The sequence below is a fragment of the Monodon monoceros genome, unplaced genomic scaffold, assembly GCF_005190385.1.
Source record: "Monodon monoceros isolate NGI ecotype Baffin Bay Population unplaced genomic scaffold, NGI_Narwhal_1 Super_Scaffold_5, whole genome shotgun sequence".
Taxonomy (NCBI): Eukaryota; Metazoa; Chordata; class Mammalia; order Artiodactyla; family Monodontidae; genus Monodon; species Monodon monoceros.
In genome coordinates, this window is record NW_021703782.1 from 99,737,043 (window position 1) to 99,756,828 (window position 19,786).

Here is a 19,786-nt window from a genome sequence, read left to right on the forward strand (position 1 = left end):
AAAGTTTTAGCCATTGCCGTAATGTGAAGCAAGGAGGTGACTTAGGAAAAAGACTACCACTTCTTAAGGATTCTGAAATTGGAGATTATATTAAATATCTTATTTTACTGAATACTCATAGCACCTCAGCAAGATAGATAGTTATTTTATGTATTAGCATTGTTTCCATTTTTTTCCTTATAAGGGAATTGAAGTTCATAGATGATAAGTAACTTGCTCATGTTTATCCATCAAATGATCCTTGTGGCTCCAGCGTGTTGCTGCTATTTGTAAAGGAGTCAAAATTATGCTGATTTAAACAGGATTTGTTTGTCCATCTTGAAAACCAGTAAAATTAACTGAAAAAGCTACCAGAATAAATAAGAGAATTCAGCAAGGTGACTGGATATAAAAGGCAGTCACCATCCTATACATCTGTACCACCCTACATACTAACATAACCAATTAGAAAGCATAAGTTTAAAAATTTTCGGTCATAACATATCAATAACTAACCTTAACAAGAAATGTGAAAGACTGATAAGAAGACAGCCACACATCCTTACTGAGAAACAGAAAAAGATAAATAAATGAAGCTTCATTCCTACTGTGGTCTTGGATAGGAAAACTGGATGTTGTAAAGATGTCAACTTTTATCAAGGTAATTTGCAAGTTTAATGAGACTCCCATAAAAATCTCTGAAATATTTTTTATCATGTTTGTTCCATCTGCAAGAATAAAAAGTCAAAAAATGTTGAAAAATACAAGTAATTACAAAAAAAGGGTTAATTTGATGTGTGAAGGAAACCAACACCTGTCATGTCACATATTAAAACATACTCTGAAACTTTAGTAATCAAAAACAGCATGGTAAGGACATAAGAAATGGTAATGGATCAGAAGAAGAAAAATAGCCTGGAAACAGTCCTTATCATTCACAGGCTTCAGTGTGTAATAAAGGTGGTGACCAAATCACCAGGTAAAGGAAGATTGATTCAACCTCAAGGCTAAGACAATTGGCCAGCCATCTGGAAAAGAATTAAGTCAGTCTCATCTCTCACTTTATATCAAATAGATTTCTGATGGAGAAAGAGTTAAAATATGAGTCCATAAAACTTAGAAGAAAATCTAAATAAATACTTTTAAACTTAAAAAAAAACTTTTTTAACATTGTATTTGGAAATAATTTGACTCACATAAAGTTACAAAAATAGTACAGAATTCTTGTGTACCCCATCACATAGTTTTCCCTAATCATAGCCTCTTACATAACCATAGTGCATTTTCAAAACCAAGGAATTGAAGCTGGTATGACACTATTAAGAAACTACAGACCTGGCACATATATGTAATGGAATATTACTCAGCCATAAAAAGAAATGAAATTGAGTTATTTGTAGTGAGGTGGATGGACCTAGAGTCTGTCATACAAAATGAAGTAAGTCAGAAAGAGAAAAACAAATACCGTATGCTAACACATATATAGAGAATAAAAAAAAAAAAAAAGGTTCTGAAGAACCTAGGGGCAGGACACGAATAAAGATGCAGACGTAGAGAACGGACTTGAGGACACAGGGAGGGGGAAGGGTAAGCTGGGATGAAGTGAGAGAGTGGCACTGACATATATACACTACCAAACGTAAAATAGATAGCTAGTGGGAAGCAGCTGCATAGCACAGGGAGATCAGCTCGGTGCTCTGTGACCACCTAGAGGGGTGGGATAGGGAGGGTGGGAGGGAGACGCAAGAGGGAGGGGATATGGGGATGTATGTGTACGTATAGCTGATTCACTTTGTTACACAGCAGCGACTAACACAACGATGCAAAGCAATTATACTCCAATAAAGATGTTAAAAAAAAAAAAAAAAGAAACTACAGAACTGGGACTTCCCTGGTGGTCCAGTGGTTAAGAATCCGCCTTCCAATGCAGGGGACACGGGTTCCCCTGGTGGGGGAGCTAAGATCCCACATGCCACAACTAAGACCCGAGGCAGCCAAAATAAATAAAATAAGTTAAAAATAAAAAAGAAACTACAGACCTTATTTGAATGGGGACATTTTAAACAATAAGAAATAAAACTCCAGGGCTTCCCTGGTGGCGCGGTGGTTGAGAGTCTGCCTGCCGATGCAGGGGACACGGGTTCTTGCCGCGGTCCGGGAAGATCCCACATGCCACAGAGCAGCTAGGCCCGTGGGTCATGGCCGCTGAGCCTGTGTGTCCGGAGCCTGTGCTCCGCAACGGGAGAGGCCACAACAGTGAGAGGCCCGCGTACCGCAAAAAAAAATAACAATAATGAGCAGTTATCACTTTAATATTATTATTTTAATGGCTTATTGAAATATAATTTACTTATCATAAAATGCACCCTACCTTTATATTATTTTAAATGATTATGTATTTTGTTCATTTAAAAACAAATTTATATTTATTTTATTTTATTTTTATTTATTTATTTATTGGCTGCAATGGCGGCATGAGGGAGTGGACCCGGGCCCCCTGCAGTGGAAGCACAGAGTCCTAACCACTGGACCACCAGGGAATTCCCTAACAAATTTATATTTGGAAAATAGAATAGTATTTAAAACTAAAAACAAGTCTTCTAGACTGCAACTGTATCAGTTAGGGTTCTACCAAAGAATGAGAAATATATATATAAATGCCATTGAATTGTGCACTTTAAATGGGTGAATTGTATGGTATGTGCGTTATATCTTAATTATACCTCCCTAAAGCTGTTACCAAAAAATTCCTAGCTCTGCCTCTCACCAGATGTGTGACCTTGAAAAGTGACCTCACCTCCCTCAGCCTCAGTTTCTTCATCTGTTAAATGGGGATGATGACAACAGTAGCCTCATGAATTGTTGGGATGTTTTGCTGAGAGGACACAGTAAGCCCTTGGTAAATACTAACAATAACGATTATTTACTGAGGTGGGCTCCCCAGTGCCTGGCTCGGGGCTGGGCACTTATGTTCATGACCTCATTTTGTCCTCTAACCCCTCCTACGCCGATTGTGCAGTGGAGGAGACCGAGGCTGAGGGCTCCAGCAGACAGGCAGCATCAAAACCCGGGTGTTCTAGAGGCCGGCACCTGAGCTCTAACCACAGGGCAATCCTGGTTTTCGTGTTGTGTTGCCTTTCCATACGTGTGGGTGCTTTCATTACTGGGACCCACTGCAACAGGAGATGTCAGCTGCACACCTGGAAGCTTCATCCACCTCCCTCCCTCCTTCCAAATGGATTCTCTCCTTTTCTCTGGCTTAGAATACTTTCCAAGGTAGAAAACGCTCCAGAGAAATGCCACCCAAGAATTGGTGACTTCCTCGAGTCCCTGAGCAGGTCAGGCCTTGGGGAAGAAGACTCAGACTCAGCTCTGCCCCCTCCTCGCTTGGAGAGACCTCTGAGCCTCGGCCTCGTCACAGAAAACGTACAGATTATGATAGTATTTCCTTGCCAGGGATGTTGCAAGGCTGACTTACGCGCCCTGAGAGGCCCCATCACCAGGGTGTCAGCTCCTCCTGAGACCGCTGTTGGCAGGGAGAGGGCAGGCCTGGGGCTGGCCCCCACCCAGCAAGCCTCGGAGCTAGCTATGCGGAGCCAGCGAGTACAGCTGCTAAAAATAGAAGTCACATCTAGCAGGGACATGGGTTGGCCCGGAGGCAGGGCTCAGCCCAGGCAGATGGGAGTGGCGAGGGGGGGCCCGGACACTCGCCCACCACCAAGGCCCCTCACCTGCAGTGTGTGTGTGTGTGTGTGTGTGTGTGTGCGTGTGCGTGTGTGTGTGTGTGTGTGTGTGTGTGTGTGTGTGTGTGTGTTGGGGGTGTGTGATTCCATTACTCAGTGCAAGGCCCCATCCCCAGCTACGACAGAGGGGTGGACACTACTCCTTCATCAGGGCGATGAGAAAAGTCCTCTAGGGATGTTCAGTAGACATATAATGTGAGCTACACATGTAATTGTCAATTTCCTAATATAAACATTAAAAAAAGATCAGGGGAAATTACTTTTAATAAATTTTATTTAATCTAAAATAATGAAATGTTGATCATTTCAACATGTCATCAATATAAAAATATTAAGGAAATCAATGAAATTCTCTTTTTCATACTAAGTCTTCAAAATATGGTATGTAGGACTTCCCTGATGGCGCAGTGCTTAAGAATCCGCCTGCCAATGCAGGGGACATGAGTTCGAGCCCTGGTCCGGGAAGATCCCACATGCCGCGGAGCAACTAAGCCCGTGCGCCACAACTACTGAGCCTGCACTCTAGAGCCCGCGAGCCACAACTACTGAGCCCATGTGCCACAGCTACTGAAGCCCGCGCGCCTAGAGCCCATGCTACGCAACAAGAGAAGCCACCGCGATGAGAAGCCTGCGCACCACAACAAAAGAGTAGACCCCCCGTGCTCTGCAACTAGAGAAAGCCCACACACAGCAACGAAGACCCAATGCAGCCAAAAATAAATTAAAAAATAAACTTATTTTTTTAAAATATGTTACGTATTTTAGGACTCATGGTTCTTCTCAATTTGGAGTGGTCACATCAAGTGCCATATGAGTTTTCGACCGCTGCTGTAACACATTAACACTTAGTGCTTTGAAACAGCATGGATTTATTATCTTACAGTTCTGGAGGTTAGAAAGTTGGAAGTGAGTCTCAGGGTGCTAAAATCAAGATGTTGGCAGGGTTGTGTTCGTCCTGGAGACTCCAGGGGAGAATTCGTTCCTTGTCTTCTCCAGCCCTCCTTCCATCCATCCAGCCAGCCAGCCAGCCAGCCAGCCAGCCATCCACCCACCCACCCACCCATCCATCCATCCCTTCCTCCATCTTCAAAGTGCATATCCCAAACTGCTTCTGTTGTCACATCTTCTCTCCCTCTGCTTTACTTGTCACTTTGCCTTCTCTGACTCTTACCCTCGACTCCCTCTTATAGGACCCTTATGATGATATTGGGCCTGCCCAAATAATCCAGGATAACCTCCCCATCTGAAGATCCTTAATCACATCTGCAAAGTCCCTCTTGCCATGTAGAGTAGCATACTCACAGATCCGAGGATTAGGGTGTAGGCATCTTTGGAGAGCGTTATTCAGCTGGCCACACACACTTTACAGCCCCGCGTGTCAGTGGCTGCTGAACTGGACAGTATTGCTCTAGGGAAGTAAGGGGAAAAATCTAGTTAGAGCTTCTACCTTCACCCTCCTGCTCAGTCACTAAGCCCCTGTGGGATCTCAGGCAAGTCAATTCACGTCCCTGGTTGTCCATATTTACCTTGCGTGTAAAGTGAGGTTGACAGTAACCCAAGCTTGGGAAAATGCAACAAGCTAGGAGGCACATCCATGCTTATTTAACTGTAAAATGGGGGGCAGTTCAATTGGCAGGTTGGAGGGGCTGCTGCCCTGTGGTAAGAGAATTGAATACCAGGAGGGTTCTCAGAGGCCATTGAGTTCTCAGCTGCCCCATTTTACAGATGGGAAAACTGAGGCCCAGAGTGGAGAAGAGGCTTGCCAGAGGTCCCCAGTGAGTTGGTAGCTGAGCCAGGGAGGGGATCCAGTGGGAAAACTGTTCCCTGCCACATCACACTGCCCATCCGTCTGAGTTTCCTCACTCATAAAATGCAAATAGTGATGGCATATTATCAGGGCTGTTGTGAAGATCAAAGGACCTCCTAGGTGTGAATGTGCTCTGTGAAGAGCTAGAGGGTTGTGTAAAAGAAGGTCAGGATGACACCTGGGCACAGGTGTTTATGGTCTCCCTCCAGGGCGAAGGCTGGCTGCCCCCTCTACCTCCCTGGCCTGCAGTGCTCTGGGCACCTCGGAGGGTGTCAATCCTGTCTTTCCATCTTTCCCCTTTCCCACTTCTAGAACTAAGTCTCGGAGCCTCAGGAGGCAGGCCTTCCCCTGGTTGACAAGGGGCCCTTAGCCCTTTCCTGAAAAGTGACCTCCTCCGGGCTTGGCCCTCCCTAAGCTCTGCTCCTCCTGTGGGGACTGTGTTCTGGTCAGGGCAGGGGCCAGGTAAGCGCTCTTCCAGGCCTGGGTGGAGGAGCCTGGGTCCCCTGCTGGCTGGCTGTGCAAACCTGGGCACGTTCCTTGGCCTCCCTGTGCCCATCTGCACAGTGGGTGACAGGGGTTAGACCAGAGATGCTCACAGCCCCCTGAGACCTAAGATTCTGGGGATCCCTTCACTGTCTTCACAGAAGCCCAAAGACAAACTATTCCTGATTCAAACTCTCACCTGCACCGGTGGGCAGGGCCGGCGGGCTGGCGGAAGCCAGGGCGGGAGGCAGGAGTAGAGCAGGAACGCAGGGTGGCCTCCATCTGTGTCAGGCTCTACCCCCCTGCCAGACTTCCAGCTCCACGCCGGACCTTGGGCAGAGGGCAGGGCTGTCCTGCGGAGCCGCAAAGAGGCCTCTGGGCCGGAAGGAACTGGTGCCGGCATCAGTGAGTGGTGAGGCTCTGAAAACACCTGACTGCAATGAGAAAAGGAACTCTCTGGATCTTAACAACCCAACACACGGTTTAGGCAGGTTCCATGCCAGAGGGAGGAAGGGGTGCACATTCCCTCCCCCTCAAGTCCTGATGATGCTGGGCTTTGCAGAAACACCCTCAGAGGTGCACAGCACCCAGCCTGTGGAAGATCTGTTCGTGATTGTCTCCTAAGTGTCAGCTCTGTGCTGTGTCTCGCGACCCAGAGTGAAGTCCAAGTGTCATTTTCTACGTGACGTCACTGAGGCCCCACAAGGGTAAGGAGCTGGCCTCTGGTGGATCAGTGATCGGGAGACAGAGCCAGGGCTAGTGGGAAGAGAGCTGTATGGCCTTGACTCATGGCTCCTCAGTGGGCTGGAGCTTGAGGGTTAAGACCTTGATAATAATTGTAGCAGGAATACTACATGCCGCTCACACTAGGGGCTCCGTCTAAGTTCCTGCCATGTGCTGGCTTGCTTCATTCCCACACACCCCTACAAGGTAGGAATTTATCATCACCTTTTTACACTTGGGGAAATGGAGGCACAGAGAAGTTAAAGAACTTGCCCAAGGACACACAGCTACTAAGTGACAGAGCTGGGGCTTGAACTGGGCTATTGGACTCCAACACCTGCTCTTGACCAAATGCAAGTGAGAGGCTGCGGGGAGACAGTCTGAAGTGATCTGCATGCCCTGACCAGGGCATGCTGCTCACGTGCCGTGGGGAAGAGGGCCTCCTTCGGTCTGACTCTTTGCGCCCAGAATCCCACATGGTCAGCACTGTATCTGTCCCCACCCACCTGTCCACTATGCAGATGGGAACGTGAGCTCAGATTTGCCTTTGTGTGTTTTTTTGTTGTTGTTGTTTTGCCGCACCATGCAGCATGTGGGATCTTCCCTGACCAGGGATCGAACCCATGCCCCCTGCATTGGGAGTGCGGAGTCTTAACCACTGAACCACCAGGGAAGTCCTGGGAATGTGAGCTCAGAGATGGCAGGTGACTGGCCCAAGGTCCCACAGCAAGAGTACAGAGTCCCTGGCAGGCTGAACACTGGACACTCAACGGTCTAGGGGGTTGGGAGTGCACTCATACCCCCACCCCGCCCCCAGGAGACATCCGAGGGGCAGGCAGCTCCCCAGCGGGCACAGTAGCAGCAGAGAGGAGCTTTTCTCCCACCCCCCCAGTCCCCGACACCCGTGTCCCAGGTGGATTCCACTCCATTGCCGGCCCTGGGAGTTCTTCCCAGATGGAGCTGTGCTTGTGAGAGGGAGCGGGGATAGAAATCAGTTGTTTCCATAGAGAGAACCTTCAATATTGAAATCGACAAGTTAGTGGGTACAGCCCAAGGGCAGGGGTGTGTGGCAGCAGACCCAGGTCCTAGGAGGCTCTGCCTCTAGGCACCTGGCTGCCCCGAGGGAGTTGCTCTTCTCTGAGCTCCTGCTTTTCATCTGTACAAAGAGAACAGGGGTCCTACTGCTGGAAGAATGGATCCAACTGCCCTGAGGGCGGCAGGAGGGTGAGAGCAACAGGCGGGGAGGGACGATGGCTCAGCTGACCTCCTCCCACCAGAGAGGAATCACAGGCCACCATAGCCGAGCCACTGGCCTGCTGGGTGACCTTCACCTCCCTGCCTTACCAGGATTGGCTGGGACAGCTATGATGACATTCGCACCATACACCCCGGATTTTCTACGGAGGAAATGCCTTGAGACAGGTGGGAGTTGAGGAAAGGACCTGAAAAGGAAGAAATGTCATCAGTCAGATGACTGTAATATCCCAGCCTCTCTGGAATGGTCCCCAAACTCTGTGCCACATGAATGTGCTTTGCTTAAACGAACGCAAGTCCCAGATGCCAAGGCAGCAAATGAGATCCAGCTCCTGGCAAAGGCTCAGTGGCCCCCCAGCAGCTCCCCTGATTTCGTCCTTCCCCTTCCCCGTGGCCTGTGTCAATCCTACCCAAGAGGTCCCGCCAGGTGGAGTGCTCCAGGCAGGCCCATCTCCCCTGGAGAAGAAGGGCTGGTGGCTGGTCCAGAAGGGACATCACATCCATCTGACCCTCTCCTGCTCGCCAAAGCACTGGAGAGGACACCACCATGGGTAAAACCTCTCACTGTGGAGGCAGAGACCTGCCTACTAGCTGTGTAACCTTGGGGAAGTTGCCTGGCCTCTCTGAGCTTGTTTCTTCATCGATAAAGTGAGGACAACAGTGCCTTCCTCCTAGGTCAGTTATCAATACTTGCAGGTAATGCAAGTAAAGTAGGTGCTCAGTAAGCTGTCGTTCTCATCATTGTTATGCTTGTTTAAAAATGAACCTGCAGTCTGCGCAGACCCAAAACCGATCTCACCTTTTTCTGTACCATTTCCACATTATGCTGATCACGTCATGGGCTAAGGGTTTGAATCTGGCATAGACTGATCTGGGTCCAAGTCCTGGCTCCCGGCACTTGTGTGACCTTGGGTGGGTGATTTTTACCCCTCAGAGCCTGGGTTTCCTCCTCTATAAAATACGGGTGATAATCATCACACCTCCTCTTGGGGTTTTTATGCAAGTTTCATGCAATGATGCCTGTGAGCCCTCAGCTCAGTGTCTACCGGTAGGCTCGGCACTCCACGACTGTTTGGGATCCTTGTTTCTGTTATTATTAGACTGGGACCCCACAGTGTCCAAAACTAGTCGTTTCCACAACCTTGGCATCCTCATAGCAACACTGTGAGGCTAGGATTTTCACCTTCATGCAGAAGTGGAAACTGAGGCTTAGCAAGTCTCTGCTCTGGAGCTCAGTAGGGGAGCAGGGATCAGTAAGGGGAAGTGGGTCCTGTCTGCTCCACTGGGGTTCAGCTGCTTGAAAGCACAGGAAGCTTCACTCTCCCAGGCGCAGGTGGGCACAGCGTCCTGCCCACTGGCTTCTGGACCCACGGTCTCTTTCAGACCCACAGAGCAAATCCTCTCCTGAGATCTCCGGGAGCCCTGCCCAGACACCAGATGAAAGGCAGAGAAGAGTCCAGGAGCCCTGCAGTCTCGTGACCTCAGACAGGCTGATCCTCTTGGTGCCTCAGTTTCTCCACCTGAGTGTGAATCACATCGGAAGTGTGAATCCTGATTCCACCACTGATTCAGATTGGGCTTGAACACATTATCTCCCTCTTCTTAGTTTCCGTGGCTTCGCCTATGAACAGGGGCTAACGGAAGAATGGGATAAGGGGGTGTTAAGTGAACAAAGGAGAGCATAAGGCTGTAATTAGTGTGATTTAAATGCATTTTTAAAAGTCCGTGTGTGTGTGTGTGTGTGTGTGTGTGTGTCTGTGTTTGTATCTACTGTTTCAAAAAGACATAGAAAATTTATTAAAATGTTTCTAGTAGTACTCTCTGGACACTGGGCTCATGACTGATTTTTACTTCCTTTTGTATACTACATTTGTAGTTTTCCAGTTTTTCTACCATGAGTCTGTGTCTCTTACAATCAGAAATGAACAATTAAAGGCATAAATAGTCGTCCATATGGCTCAGGGTGGTCCGAGGATCACCTGTGGACACCCCCAAGGAGGCCTGTGAGCCGCCAGGTGACAGCAAACGTTCCCTTTGCTGACTGTGCTCACGCGCCCCCCCGGGCACCATCGGGGTGAGGTTGTGGTTCCCACGGGCAGGCCCTCTGGCTGGGAGCAGAGGGACCCGTTGCCTCTCAGGGCTTCCCATGAAGATGTGACTTCATCTTGGCTGAAGACACAAAAGGAACTGAAGATTCCTCGTCAACCTAAAAGAAGGAAAGTAACTAGAAGCAAAGACCTGGCTTCTAATTCCACTGCCTCCCTTTCTCCCACCTGACATTAGGCAGGGCACCTGGCCTCTCTGGCCTCAGTTTCCCAGTCTCTAAGAGGGGATTGCACCATGCTTGCCTCACAAGGGTTTTGTGAGGATCCAATGAAACAGCAGTTTTGCCTGCATCTTGCCTCCCCTCCTCTTGAATCGTCTGTAAGAGGTAAGACATCAGGTGTTTGGTGCACTTAACATAGGGCTTTGGTGGAAGGTAAATTAGTAACAGTTTCAAATCATCATCTCATCCTGCTGTTAACAGCCTGAAAGGTCACACGCAGGTTGATTTGGGAACCTCCTACCCAGTGCTCCTACTTTCGGGCAGTTGGGACCACCTTAGATGCCTTCTGTGCTCCAGCCCATCCTGCCTTCCTGCCTTCCCCTCCGCGGTTCCGCCTCCCAGACCTTACCTGAGGGCAAGACTGCATCCCAACTCTGGGTCTTTACTGTCCCTCACACCCCTATTCTCTGCATCTCAAAAATATTTTAAGGGTGAGTTTACAGGCCACCTCTTCCAGGAAGCCCTCCGTGCTTCAACCAACGGATCTGAGTTCCTGTGCTGTCTCTGAGCCTCTCTTATGTATCAGTTTCAATGAACTACTTATACCTGTTTCACTCACTGCACTAAGAGTTTCTTGAGGGTAGGGTGCACATCTTACCGTTCCCCACACCCTAGGGGCCAGCACAGTAGGTCTCAATAAAGCTTTACCGAAAGAATGGCTGCAGCTCACAGTGTCTGAAGAGAGTATGTGTCTTTTCCCATCAGATATAAGCGATGAAAGGGACAGAGTGATATTTGTCCCTAGTAGTGCTTGTCCCACAAATCGCTTGTTACCTTAGTGAGTAGGGATGATTTTTTTTTTTTTGGCCAGGATACCAGCTTTGAGACAGATGTCCCCATCACTTGCTGGGCCAGACCTTTGTTTCTACACACATCAAGGAAGCAAGTCAGCAGCGGGGACGAGAAAAAGAAGCCCTGACATGTTTGTAGCCTATCACATGTGGCAAGATGCCATTACACTACAAAGCACTAGGGCTCGGGTATCATATTTGGGCCTCGTGAAAACTTTGTGAGCTGGGCAGGGCCAGGCAGGATGCTTCCCCGTGTTTGTAAATGAAGAGGCTGAGGCATGATGGGATACCAGGTCTGGACTAGGGGTGGGTCTGGGTTTTCTGATATACTGATCCCACTGGGCCGTGCTGCTCCGTTACCTCTTATGTGAGCATCATCCTCACAAACGCTGGGCTAGAGAGGCCAGGCAGGGCTGCTGACCCATTTCACAGATGAGAACCCTGAGGGTGTGAGGCATGAAGCCCATCACAGCCTCGGCAAACAGAGGAAGAGTAAGCTGCAGGGAAGCCTGGTGGGGAGAGGCAGAGCGGGGGACCTGCCCTGCATCTCTGAGCGGCAACGTGCAGCCTCAGGGCTCTGGAAAGATGGGCGAGGGTCCCTACAGGAACTGGTTGTGTAGGGACCTCCAAGGTGAGAAGACAAGCATGGGCCGCAGCCAGGCCAGGTGGGCAGTGGTGTCCGGGCCTTTCTCTCTCTAGCCTCTCCTGTGTAGCATCTTCTTTGAGGTCACAGAACTCAGCGAGGGAGGCAGACCGGGGCGGTTCCCCCATTACAGACAGAAGACTGAGGCAGAGAGGCCAGCACACCAGCCTTGGATGCCACCTGCAAAACTGGCAGCGCCACCCAGAGCTCACAAGTCACCACCAACTCCCACAACCATACCCTTTATGAAAAGTGCAAAAGAGATTTAAAAAAAAATTCTTTCTTTGGTTTTATACATATAAAAGGTCAACATCTGTGGGCGGCTCAGCAGTCCTGATCCATCAACTAGAGATGTGGTTGCCTTCGTTCAACGGGCGACACGGGATTCTGGAAATGGCCAAGAGTGGGGCCCCCAGGCAGGCAGCGTGGAGAGTCTGTGCCCCTCTCCTTCTCCACGCTCCTTCCAGCTGCCTCTGGGAGCTAGGGACCTGGTTTCACCTGGAGAAGGTGGAGGGGCGCTCAGCTGGGGGACGCGCAGGACGCAGGGCCTCTGCGTGGCTCCGCATGGAGGGCAAGCAGGCTGCCCGGCCCAGTGTGGCAGGTGCCGTGCGGGTCAGCTCAGCCCACCTGGCGGTACTGAAGGTGAGTCAGGAAACTGGAGGGCATCGGGCTCCTGAACGTTTCCAGACCCCCTGCGGCACTAGGCCTCATCTGGCCCAGGAGGCCTAGAGTCAGAGACTCTGGGCTGGAAGGAACCATGAAGGTCTTCAAAACCACCCCTCCCCGCATCTGATGCCCTCCCCGCAGCGTAGCCCCCTGGTTTTGCTTGTTCACCTCCAGTGCTGGGGAACTCGGTCCAGGCTGGGACAGATTGAATTCGCACTGGCACCCTGTCACTTCCACCCCCTGGTCCTGGTTCTGATTCCAAGCAGGACGAGAGCAAGCTCACTCTCTGTGGCGGCCTGCAGAGGTCTTCCCATCCCTGGAGCTTCTTTGCTGAGGTCCCACACCTCCAGCTCCCCATCCACGCCCCAGCCTGGTCCCCACACCCTCCCCATCTCGGCCGGAGTCCATCTCAACATTCAGGGCCGGGTGGCTCTTGGGGCTCCAGTGCTGCACGGTCAGTGCAGGGGGATCAGTCCTGCACCACCTCCTTTGGGACCCTGTGCCTTTGTGGGCCCAGTCCAAGGTCCCGCCACGCTAAACTGATAGCTAGCCACGGTCAATCTGTCCGCTCGGCTCACGTCATGCCAGCCCCGGCCCATCATTGTGCCTTGGGATCTTGGGCGCCAAAGGCAGGACCTCAGTCATCTTGCTGAACCCCCACCCGAGCGGGTGCTCCCTCAGGACCCGGGTGCGGCTTGCTCGGCCCCTCCTGCCCTAAGCGTCTGTCTCCACGATGCACTTGAGGAACATGGTGTCGTCCTTCACGTAGGCATGCTTGGGCGACTGCAGCTTGTTGAGGGGGAAGAAGAGTGGGCAGCCGCTGGCCACATTGGTTTCGCTCTGGGGCCGCTGGAAGGATGCTGAGTTCAGGTCGGGCCGGAAGGCGTCGATGGCGTGCTCACGGTTGTTCTGGTCGAGCAGCATGAAAGTGACCTGCGGGGCAGGGGCCAGTGGGAGATCAGGGACGGGGTCTGTGCCTGTCACCCGTGCAGCCCCTCTAACCCTGAGCTCACACTGATCAGGAGTCAAAGAAACACGTAAGGACCACACATGGCGTACAGGAAGAGCCCAGAAACGGAAGCACCTGGTACCATGAGCAGGCTTCAGGGGTGTCCCATGATTAGAGCTCAGGTGTTCTAACAGGAAGGGGGAATTCAGATGCCACTGCCAGTTGTGGTTGGCTGCTGGGGGCTAAAGGGGGGACTAAGCCCGGACAAGGAGGCTGGACTCCATAACCCAAGATGTCCCTTCCTGCACTGAGGTGTCTGTCTGATCCTTCAAACACAGCTGGACCCTCCCAGGCGAGAGCAGACAGGCCTTCCACTGAGCAGACGGCAATCAACACCCTGAAACACGAACCCAGCTTCTGGTCTGTACAGGGGCCCTGTGTGCCTCCGAGAAGCCAACGATCTCAAAGTGACACACAGCCTCCTCCCTGGCACACGTCACTGAAATGCCCATCGCCCACTGCAGCAGTCAGTTCTCAAACTTGGCTGCACTTTAGAATTCCCTGGGAAGGTTTGAAAACTCCCGATGCTCACGCCTCACCATCTACGGGAGTGAGACCCAGTCATTAGTATTTTGAAAATCCCCCCAGCACATATGGGAACCACTGACCTACTGACTCATAGCCAGACCACTGCGGCACTACCGCTTCCACCCCACCTGCTCACCCTTATCTTCCTCCACCCAGCTGAGGTGTGGAGTCCACACCCTCCCCTTCCCTCCCCCACTCCCTTGCTGCCGCCGTCCACCTGCGGGGAGTCCCTGCCACACTCCCACCTCCGGCGGCCCTTTTAAGCATTTTTAACACACTTTATTTTTCAGGGCAATTTTAGGTGCACAGCAAAATTGAATGGAAAACACAGAGATTTCCGAGTACATATCCCCACACGACCTCCTACACTGTCAACATCCCCACCAAGGCGGTACATTTGCTACAGGTGGTGCACCTATGTTGGCGCATCATATTCCCCCAAAGTCCCTAGTTTAAGGTTCATTCTTAGCGTTGTACATTCTGTGGGTTTGGACAAATGTATAAGGACGTGAGTCTTATCATTATAATATCATTCAGAGTATTTACACTGCCCTAAAAATCCTCTGCGTTCCACCCATTCATCTCTCCTCCCCTCCATGAAATCCTGGCAACCACTGATCTTTTTACTATCTCCACAATTTTGCCTTTTCCAGAATGTCATATAATTGGAATCATACAGTATCTAGCTTTTTCAGATGGGCTCCTTTCACTCAGTAATATGCCTTTAAGCTTCCTCCGTATCTTTTCATGGCTTGGTAGCTTATTTCTTTACAGCACTGAATAATATTCCACTGTCTAGATTTACCAGAGCTCATTTATCCGTTCACCTACTGAAGGACATCTTGGCTGCTTCCAAGTTTTGGCGATTATGAATAAAGTTGCTGTAAGTATCTGTCTGCAGGGATTTTGCGTGGACGTAAGTTTTCAACGCATTTGGGTAAACATCCAGGAGTGTGATTTCTGGGTCACATGATAAGAGTATGTTTAATTGTGTAAGAAACCGCCAAACTATCTTCCACGGTGGCTGCGCCATTTTACAGTCCCACCAGCAGCGAGGGAGAGCTCCCGTGGCACCACATCCCCGCCAACGTCGGGTGTTGTCAGCGCTTGGGACTTGGGCCATTCTGAAAGGTGTGCAGAGGATCTGCCGCCTCCTCCCCTTTTCCTGAGAATGCTGTCAGTTCAGGCCAGCCCCACAGGACCTCCTCCAAGAAGTTTTCCTTATTCACCCACCACGTGAACTTCATCTCTACATGTCTTCCAGGGTCGCTGGTCCAAACATTTTAGCTCCTAGACGCAGGATGCAGCAAAGAGCCTTGGCTACTAGATGTGAACTCAGGCTCTTGTTTTATGAGGGAAAACCGACAGCACGGAGGGCAAAGGATCTGCCGAGGTCACACAGGCAAGTTCATGGCTAAATCAGGATCAGGACCCAGGTTTCCTCCATCCCACCCCCACTGTCCCCCAGGCCCATACCTTGTTCCGGAAAGGCCACGGCAACAGAGCATCATACTCCCCTCTCATGATCACGATGAAGAGGGACAGGTGGGTCCTCTTCCCCGTCCCGTCCCCATTCAGGTAGAGCCGCAGGCACAGCTTGTATCCGTACTTGGCAGTGTAGAAAGCTGAAGTGAGGAAGCCAGAGTCAGCGCCGAGGCAGCTGGAGAGTGCTGGGCCTTGCAGGTGAGGAAACTGGGACTGACAGTCAGGCATGCCCAGGTCATGGCTCAAAACTACAAAATCGGGACTCCCCTGGTGGCACGGTGGTTAAGAATCTGCCTGCCAATGCAGGGGACACGGGTTTGAGCCCTGGTCCGGGAAGACTCCACATGCCGCAGAGCAACTAAGCCCGTGCGCCACAACTACTGAGCCTGCGCTCTAAAGCCCGCAAGCCACAACAACTGAGCCCGCGCACCACAACTACTGAAGCCTGTGTGCCTAGAGCCCATGTTCCGCAACAAGAGAAGCCACCGCAATGAGAGGCCCGCACACCGCAACGAAGACCCAATGCAGCCAAAAAAAAAAAAAAAACATAAAAATGAAATCTGGGGATGGAGCTCAGCATTCTTCTCCGTTATAGAGCATCAAATCTTGGAGATCATCTGGCCTGGTGGCTGTCAAAGGCCATCAGAATCAGATTGCCCCTGGAGCTTCTGACTCAGTAGTGCTGGGGTGAGGACTGAGAACCGGCATTTCTAACAGGGGATAGAGATGCTGCTGGCCCTGGGATCACACTTCTGATTTAACCAACCTGCATTTTGTAGTCGGGAACCCAAGCCCAGCAAGGGGAAGTGGCTGGCCACAGTGTCACAGTGTACTGGGGGCAGAGACAGAATTAGGGGCCAGGCCTCCTACCTCCCAACACGGACTTCTTTCCGCTGCCCTAGGCCAAGCGGTGGGGGTCTCCTGGAGGCTGGGAGAGAGTGCGGTGAATCACAGTGCTGCCGGCCACCGCTGGCAAAGGCCCCCGGGGTGAATCATCCCCTGGTGATCAGGCACAGGGGCCTGTGGGCTCTCTCCCTGGGCAGCTGAAAGAGCCATCTGAGTGTGGGTTCCAGTAGCCGTCACCATGAGGGCCCTTCTGGGAGGGGCTGAGCGGGGACAGGGTGTGGAGGGTATGCGGGAAGGAGTGGAGGAGGGACAGGCTGACAGTCTGACTCATCTGTGCCCCTTGTGTTTTGGTAGAACAGGAAGCCAGAGACACTGCTTGCTTTTTCCCTCTCTGGAAAGAAGCCAGGACAAAAAAGCTGACGTGTAGGAGGCGAGGCCACCCCCTGAAGGGGTTGTCCCTGTTCCTGAGGAAAGGGGGCTGGCTTTGGGACCCAGCCTGCTCTGTGGTGTGGGGCAAGCTCCCATGCCCCTCTGAATCCCAGCACTGTTGACCTTGGGTGTGTCGGAGGAGCAGATGGCCAGGAAAGGCACGAGGCTGGAGCAGATATGAGTGGTGGTTAAAACTGCCATGGGCAGAGATCCTCCTTAACGACCCACCCGTTTGCTTAGAGGCGCGCGAGTGAGGCCAGGGGAAAAGCACACAGGTCTGAGCACAAATACACACATTGTTACACTGACAGCTATCAGTTAATTAGGAGAAACAACAACCGAGTAACTGCCTACTTCATGCAAGACATTGTGCCAGGCCCAGGGGCCCCAGAAACGACTAAGAACTGCCCCACTGTACACAATACTCAATCACGTGCTCCCCACAGTGGTACACAGAGAGTTCTCCACTTGTCTTATTTCAGACCACGGGGTCTCTGAGGGCGGGGCCCCATGGTATTTACCTGTGAAAGTCACCCTGGGCTTCCCTCGCATCTACACAAACTTTGGTTCACAGCGCACTTTCTTTCACAACCGATATCCACACAACGTAGATCATTTTATTCCTAGTTGCAGACCATGACGGATGTCCAGGGAGGTATGCCTGGTGCAAACAGCCCCTGATCCACACGGCTGAGCGGGGAGGGGCCTACTACCTCCGCGGGCCTGGTAGGGCCGGGGGCCCGAATGGACACTTGCCTAACTGGACGCAGCCCACCTGTCAGAGCGGAACCCCCCCCCCCCCCGCCCGCCTCCCCCAGCTGGTGTCTGTGCCCCCGGGGAGGCCTTACCTGGGGAGAAGAGGCTGACGGTCCTGCCGCAGGCTGACTCATGGCACCGCCTGGTGACACTGGTGACCTTCCATAGGAACGTGCCGTCGTAGGAGGCCTCTTCCATGAGGCGGAAGCTCTGCTCCAGCTTGACCAGGGCCTGGTCTTTCTGGGCCAAGGTCTGCTGCAGCTCCATCACCTGGGGCGGGGAAGCCCATTCAGCCAGGGGCACCAGAATCCAGCTTGGCGGTGGGATGGGGACAGTGGGATGTAGAGACAGAGCTGCCCCCAAATTTGCTTTCCTTGCCTCCCTCAGCCGCGTGCATCTGCCTTTGTACATGCCGTCCCTCCTGCCTGGGATTCCTTTCCCTTCCTTGTCCACTGGCCAACTCCTGTTCGTCCGTCAGGAAGCTGGCTCACAGAGTTCTTCCTCTGCAAAACACTTAACCACTGCCCTAGCTCAGCTGGTTTCTCTCTTTCATCTTCGATCTTATAGAGGCTTTACAACCATCTGAGATACATTTTTCTGCCTTTCCAACAGGATAGATGGTCTCCCCTATCAACGGCTGGGCCCATGCTCATTTTATCTGTGTCCATGCCTTGCACAGTGCCTGGCACGTAAGAGTAGAGCCAGGAAATTCGTTAATGAACTGAAGACACAGTCACTGCCCTCGGGGAGGCCATCACCTTCCAACTGGGGCAAGAGTTACATAAATAAATCCTTTACTTCGCCACCCAAACCCAGTGCCTGGCTCTTCTGGTAGGTTCCTCCACTGACATTTGAAAGAATACAAATTTTTTCTTGGGTGTACTCAGGTAGGGAAGTCAGGAATGGAAGTGAGTGTCCTTAAAGAAAACTGAAGCCCTAATTTTACGGATGGGAAAGCTGCAGTCCTGTGATTTGCCCAGATCTATACAGCAAGTTAATGGTGGACCTGGAACGAAAATCCAGGCCTAACTCAACATGAGATGGTGAAGTAATGTTGCTGCCCCCCCAAAAAGCAACATTAACATTGTGACTGGTTATATTAAGAAAAGTACAAGCTCTGGAACAAAGGAGGGGACAGTCTGGTGCAACCAAGAACTGTCAGATAAGTGGATTATCTGGTGGTTTGACACCACCACTCTGAGTGTGTGGAATCCTTTAGAGGCTGAGCCAGCACCTATGAGGACAGCATGAAACGATGTGCTCTGATGAAGTGGTGAAGGCACTGGGGGTGTTTAGCCTAAAAAAGGAAACACTCAGGATATTATTACTGATTGCTCATCTCTGAAGGGCTTCCATGGGGGCTAGAAGTCAGATGTTTTGGGGGCCCCGAGGGGCAGGGAAGACACAGGAGGCTGATTTTAGTTAAGTGTGAGGGAGAACTTTCTAGCGGTGCAAAATGTCCAGCTGTGGAATGAGATGCTTGGGGTGGGAATAGTCTATTGCAGAAGTTTAAGCAAAGGAAAGGAAGCACTGGACGGGGGAGTTTGACCTTGACTATAACTTCTGACTCAGTCCTCTTCCTAGAAGGCTGTGGGATGCAGAAGGGATATTTTTGAAGGAGGAGTGACTGGTCTGCACAGGGAGAATGCTTAGCAGGAAGGCTGGTCCTCTGCTCTGGAGACAAGATGGGGTGGCGGGGCGGTCGGGGGGGGGGGGCCCTGAGCTGCCTTGAGGGTAAACGTGCCTCCCATGCTCACCCTCCGTTCCAAGCTCAGGATGTGCTCACGGCCCAGCCGGCTCTGGTGGATGGAGGCGGCCAGGGCCAGGTGGGAGGCCTCCACCTCCTTGTTGAGGACGGCGACAATGTTCTCAAACACGCACAGCTTCCCCTCCAGCTCAGTCAGGAGCTTCTCCTTCATGAAGTGCTGCAGGGCCAGCTCCTCCTGGCTCTCGGAGCAGGGGGCCCGGTAGCAGTCCACCTCTAGGTCCCCAGCTGCCTCCACAGCCCCCTGCAGCTGCAGGTCTGACAGATTCCGCTCCAGGGCCATGGGTCCAGACCCCAGGCCAGAGCCCAGCTGGGTCTTCCACTGTTTCATGAACCCTAACAGCAGGTTCAGGTGGGTAGCCTGGGAGGTGACCTCATGCTCCTGCATGAACTTTGGGCCCCCCTGCCAAGAGAGTGGGGCTGATCAGTGAAAACAGAGGGGGAGGGAGGACCAGGGAGCAGTGGAGAGTCCTGCCACCAAAGGTTGCCAAGGGAAGTCATATCCATTCACCCGGCCAAGGGAAGTGTACAGCAAGAGGGATTCGGAGAAGGA

At 51.6% G+C, this 19,786-nt stretch overlaps 1 protein-coding gene across 12 annotated transcripts in view; it reads right to left on the bottom strand.

The window, feature by feature from the left end:
* The window catches only part of TRAF1 (TNF receptor associated factor 1), a 49,466-nt gene that overhangs the window by 15,137 nt on the left and 14,543 nt on the right, over nt 1-19,786 (bottom strand). For 11 of the 12 annotated variants that reach the window (XM_029202313.1, XM_029202317.1, XM_029202314.1 and 8 more), the window contains 7 exons: nt 19,226-19,636; nt 17,561-17,738; nt 15,429-15,577; nt 8,789-13,348; nt 8,080-8,177; nt 6,212-6,446; nt 5,025-5,130 (listed from right to left, as the gene is read on the bottom strand). In XM_029202313.1, coding sequence (XP_029058146.1) covers nt 13,130-13,348; nt 15,429-15,577; nt 17,561-17,738; nt 19,226-19,636 — 957 coding nt within the window. In that variant the 3' untranslated portion in view covers nt 5,025-5,130; nt 6,212-6,446; nt 8,080-8,177; nt 8,789-13,129. Of the gene's footprint in view, nt 1-5,024; nt 5,131-6,211; nt 6,447-8,079; nt 8,178-8,788; nt 13,349-14,153; nt 15,243-15,428; nt 15,578-17,560; nt 17,739-19,225; nt 19,637-19,786 lie in introns of those variants that run through there. The other variant, XM_029202320.1, reaches the window with a different exon arrangement.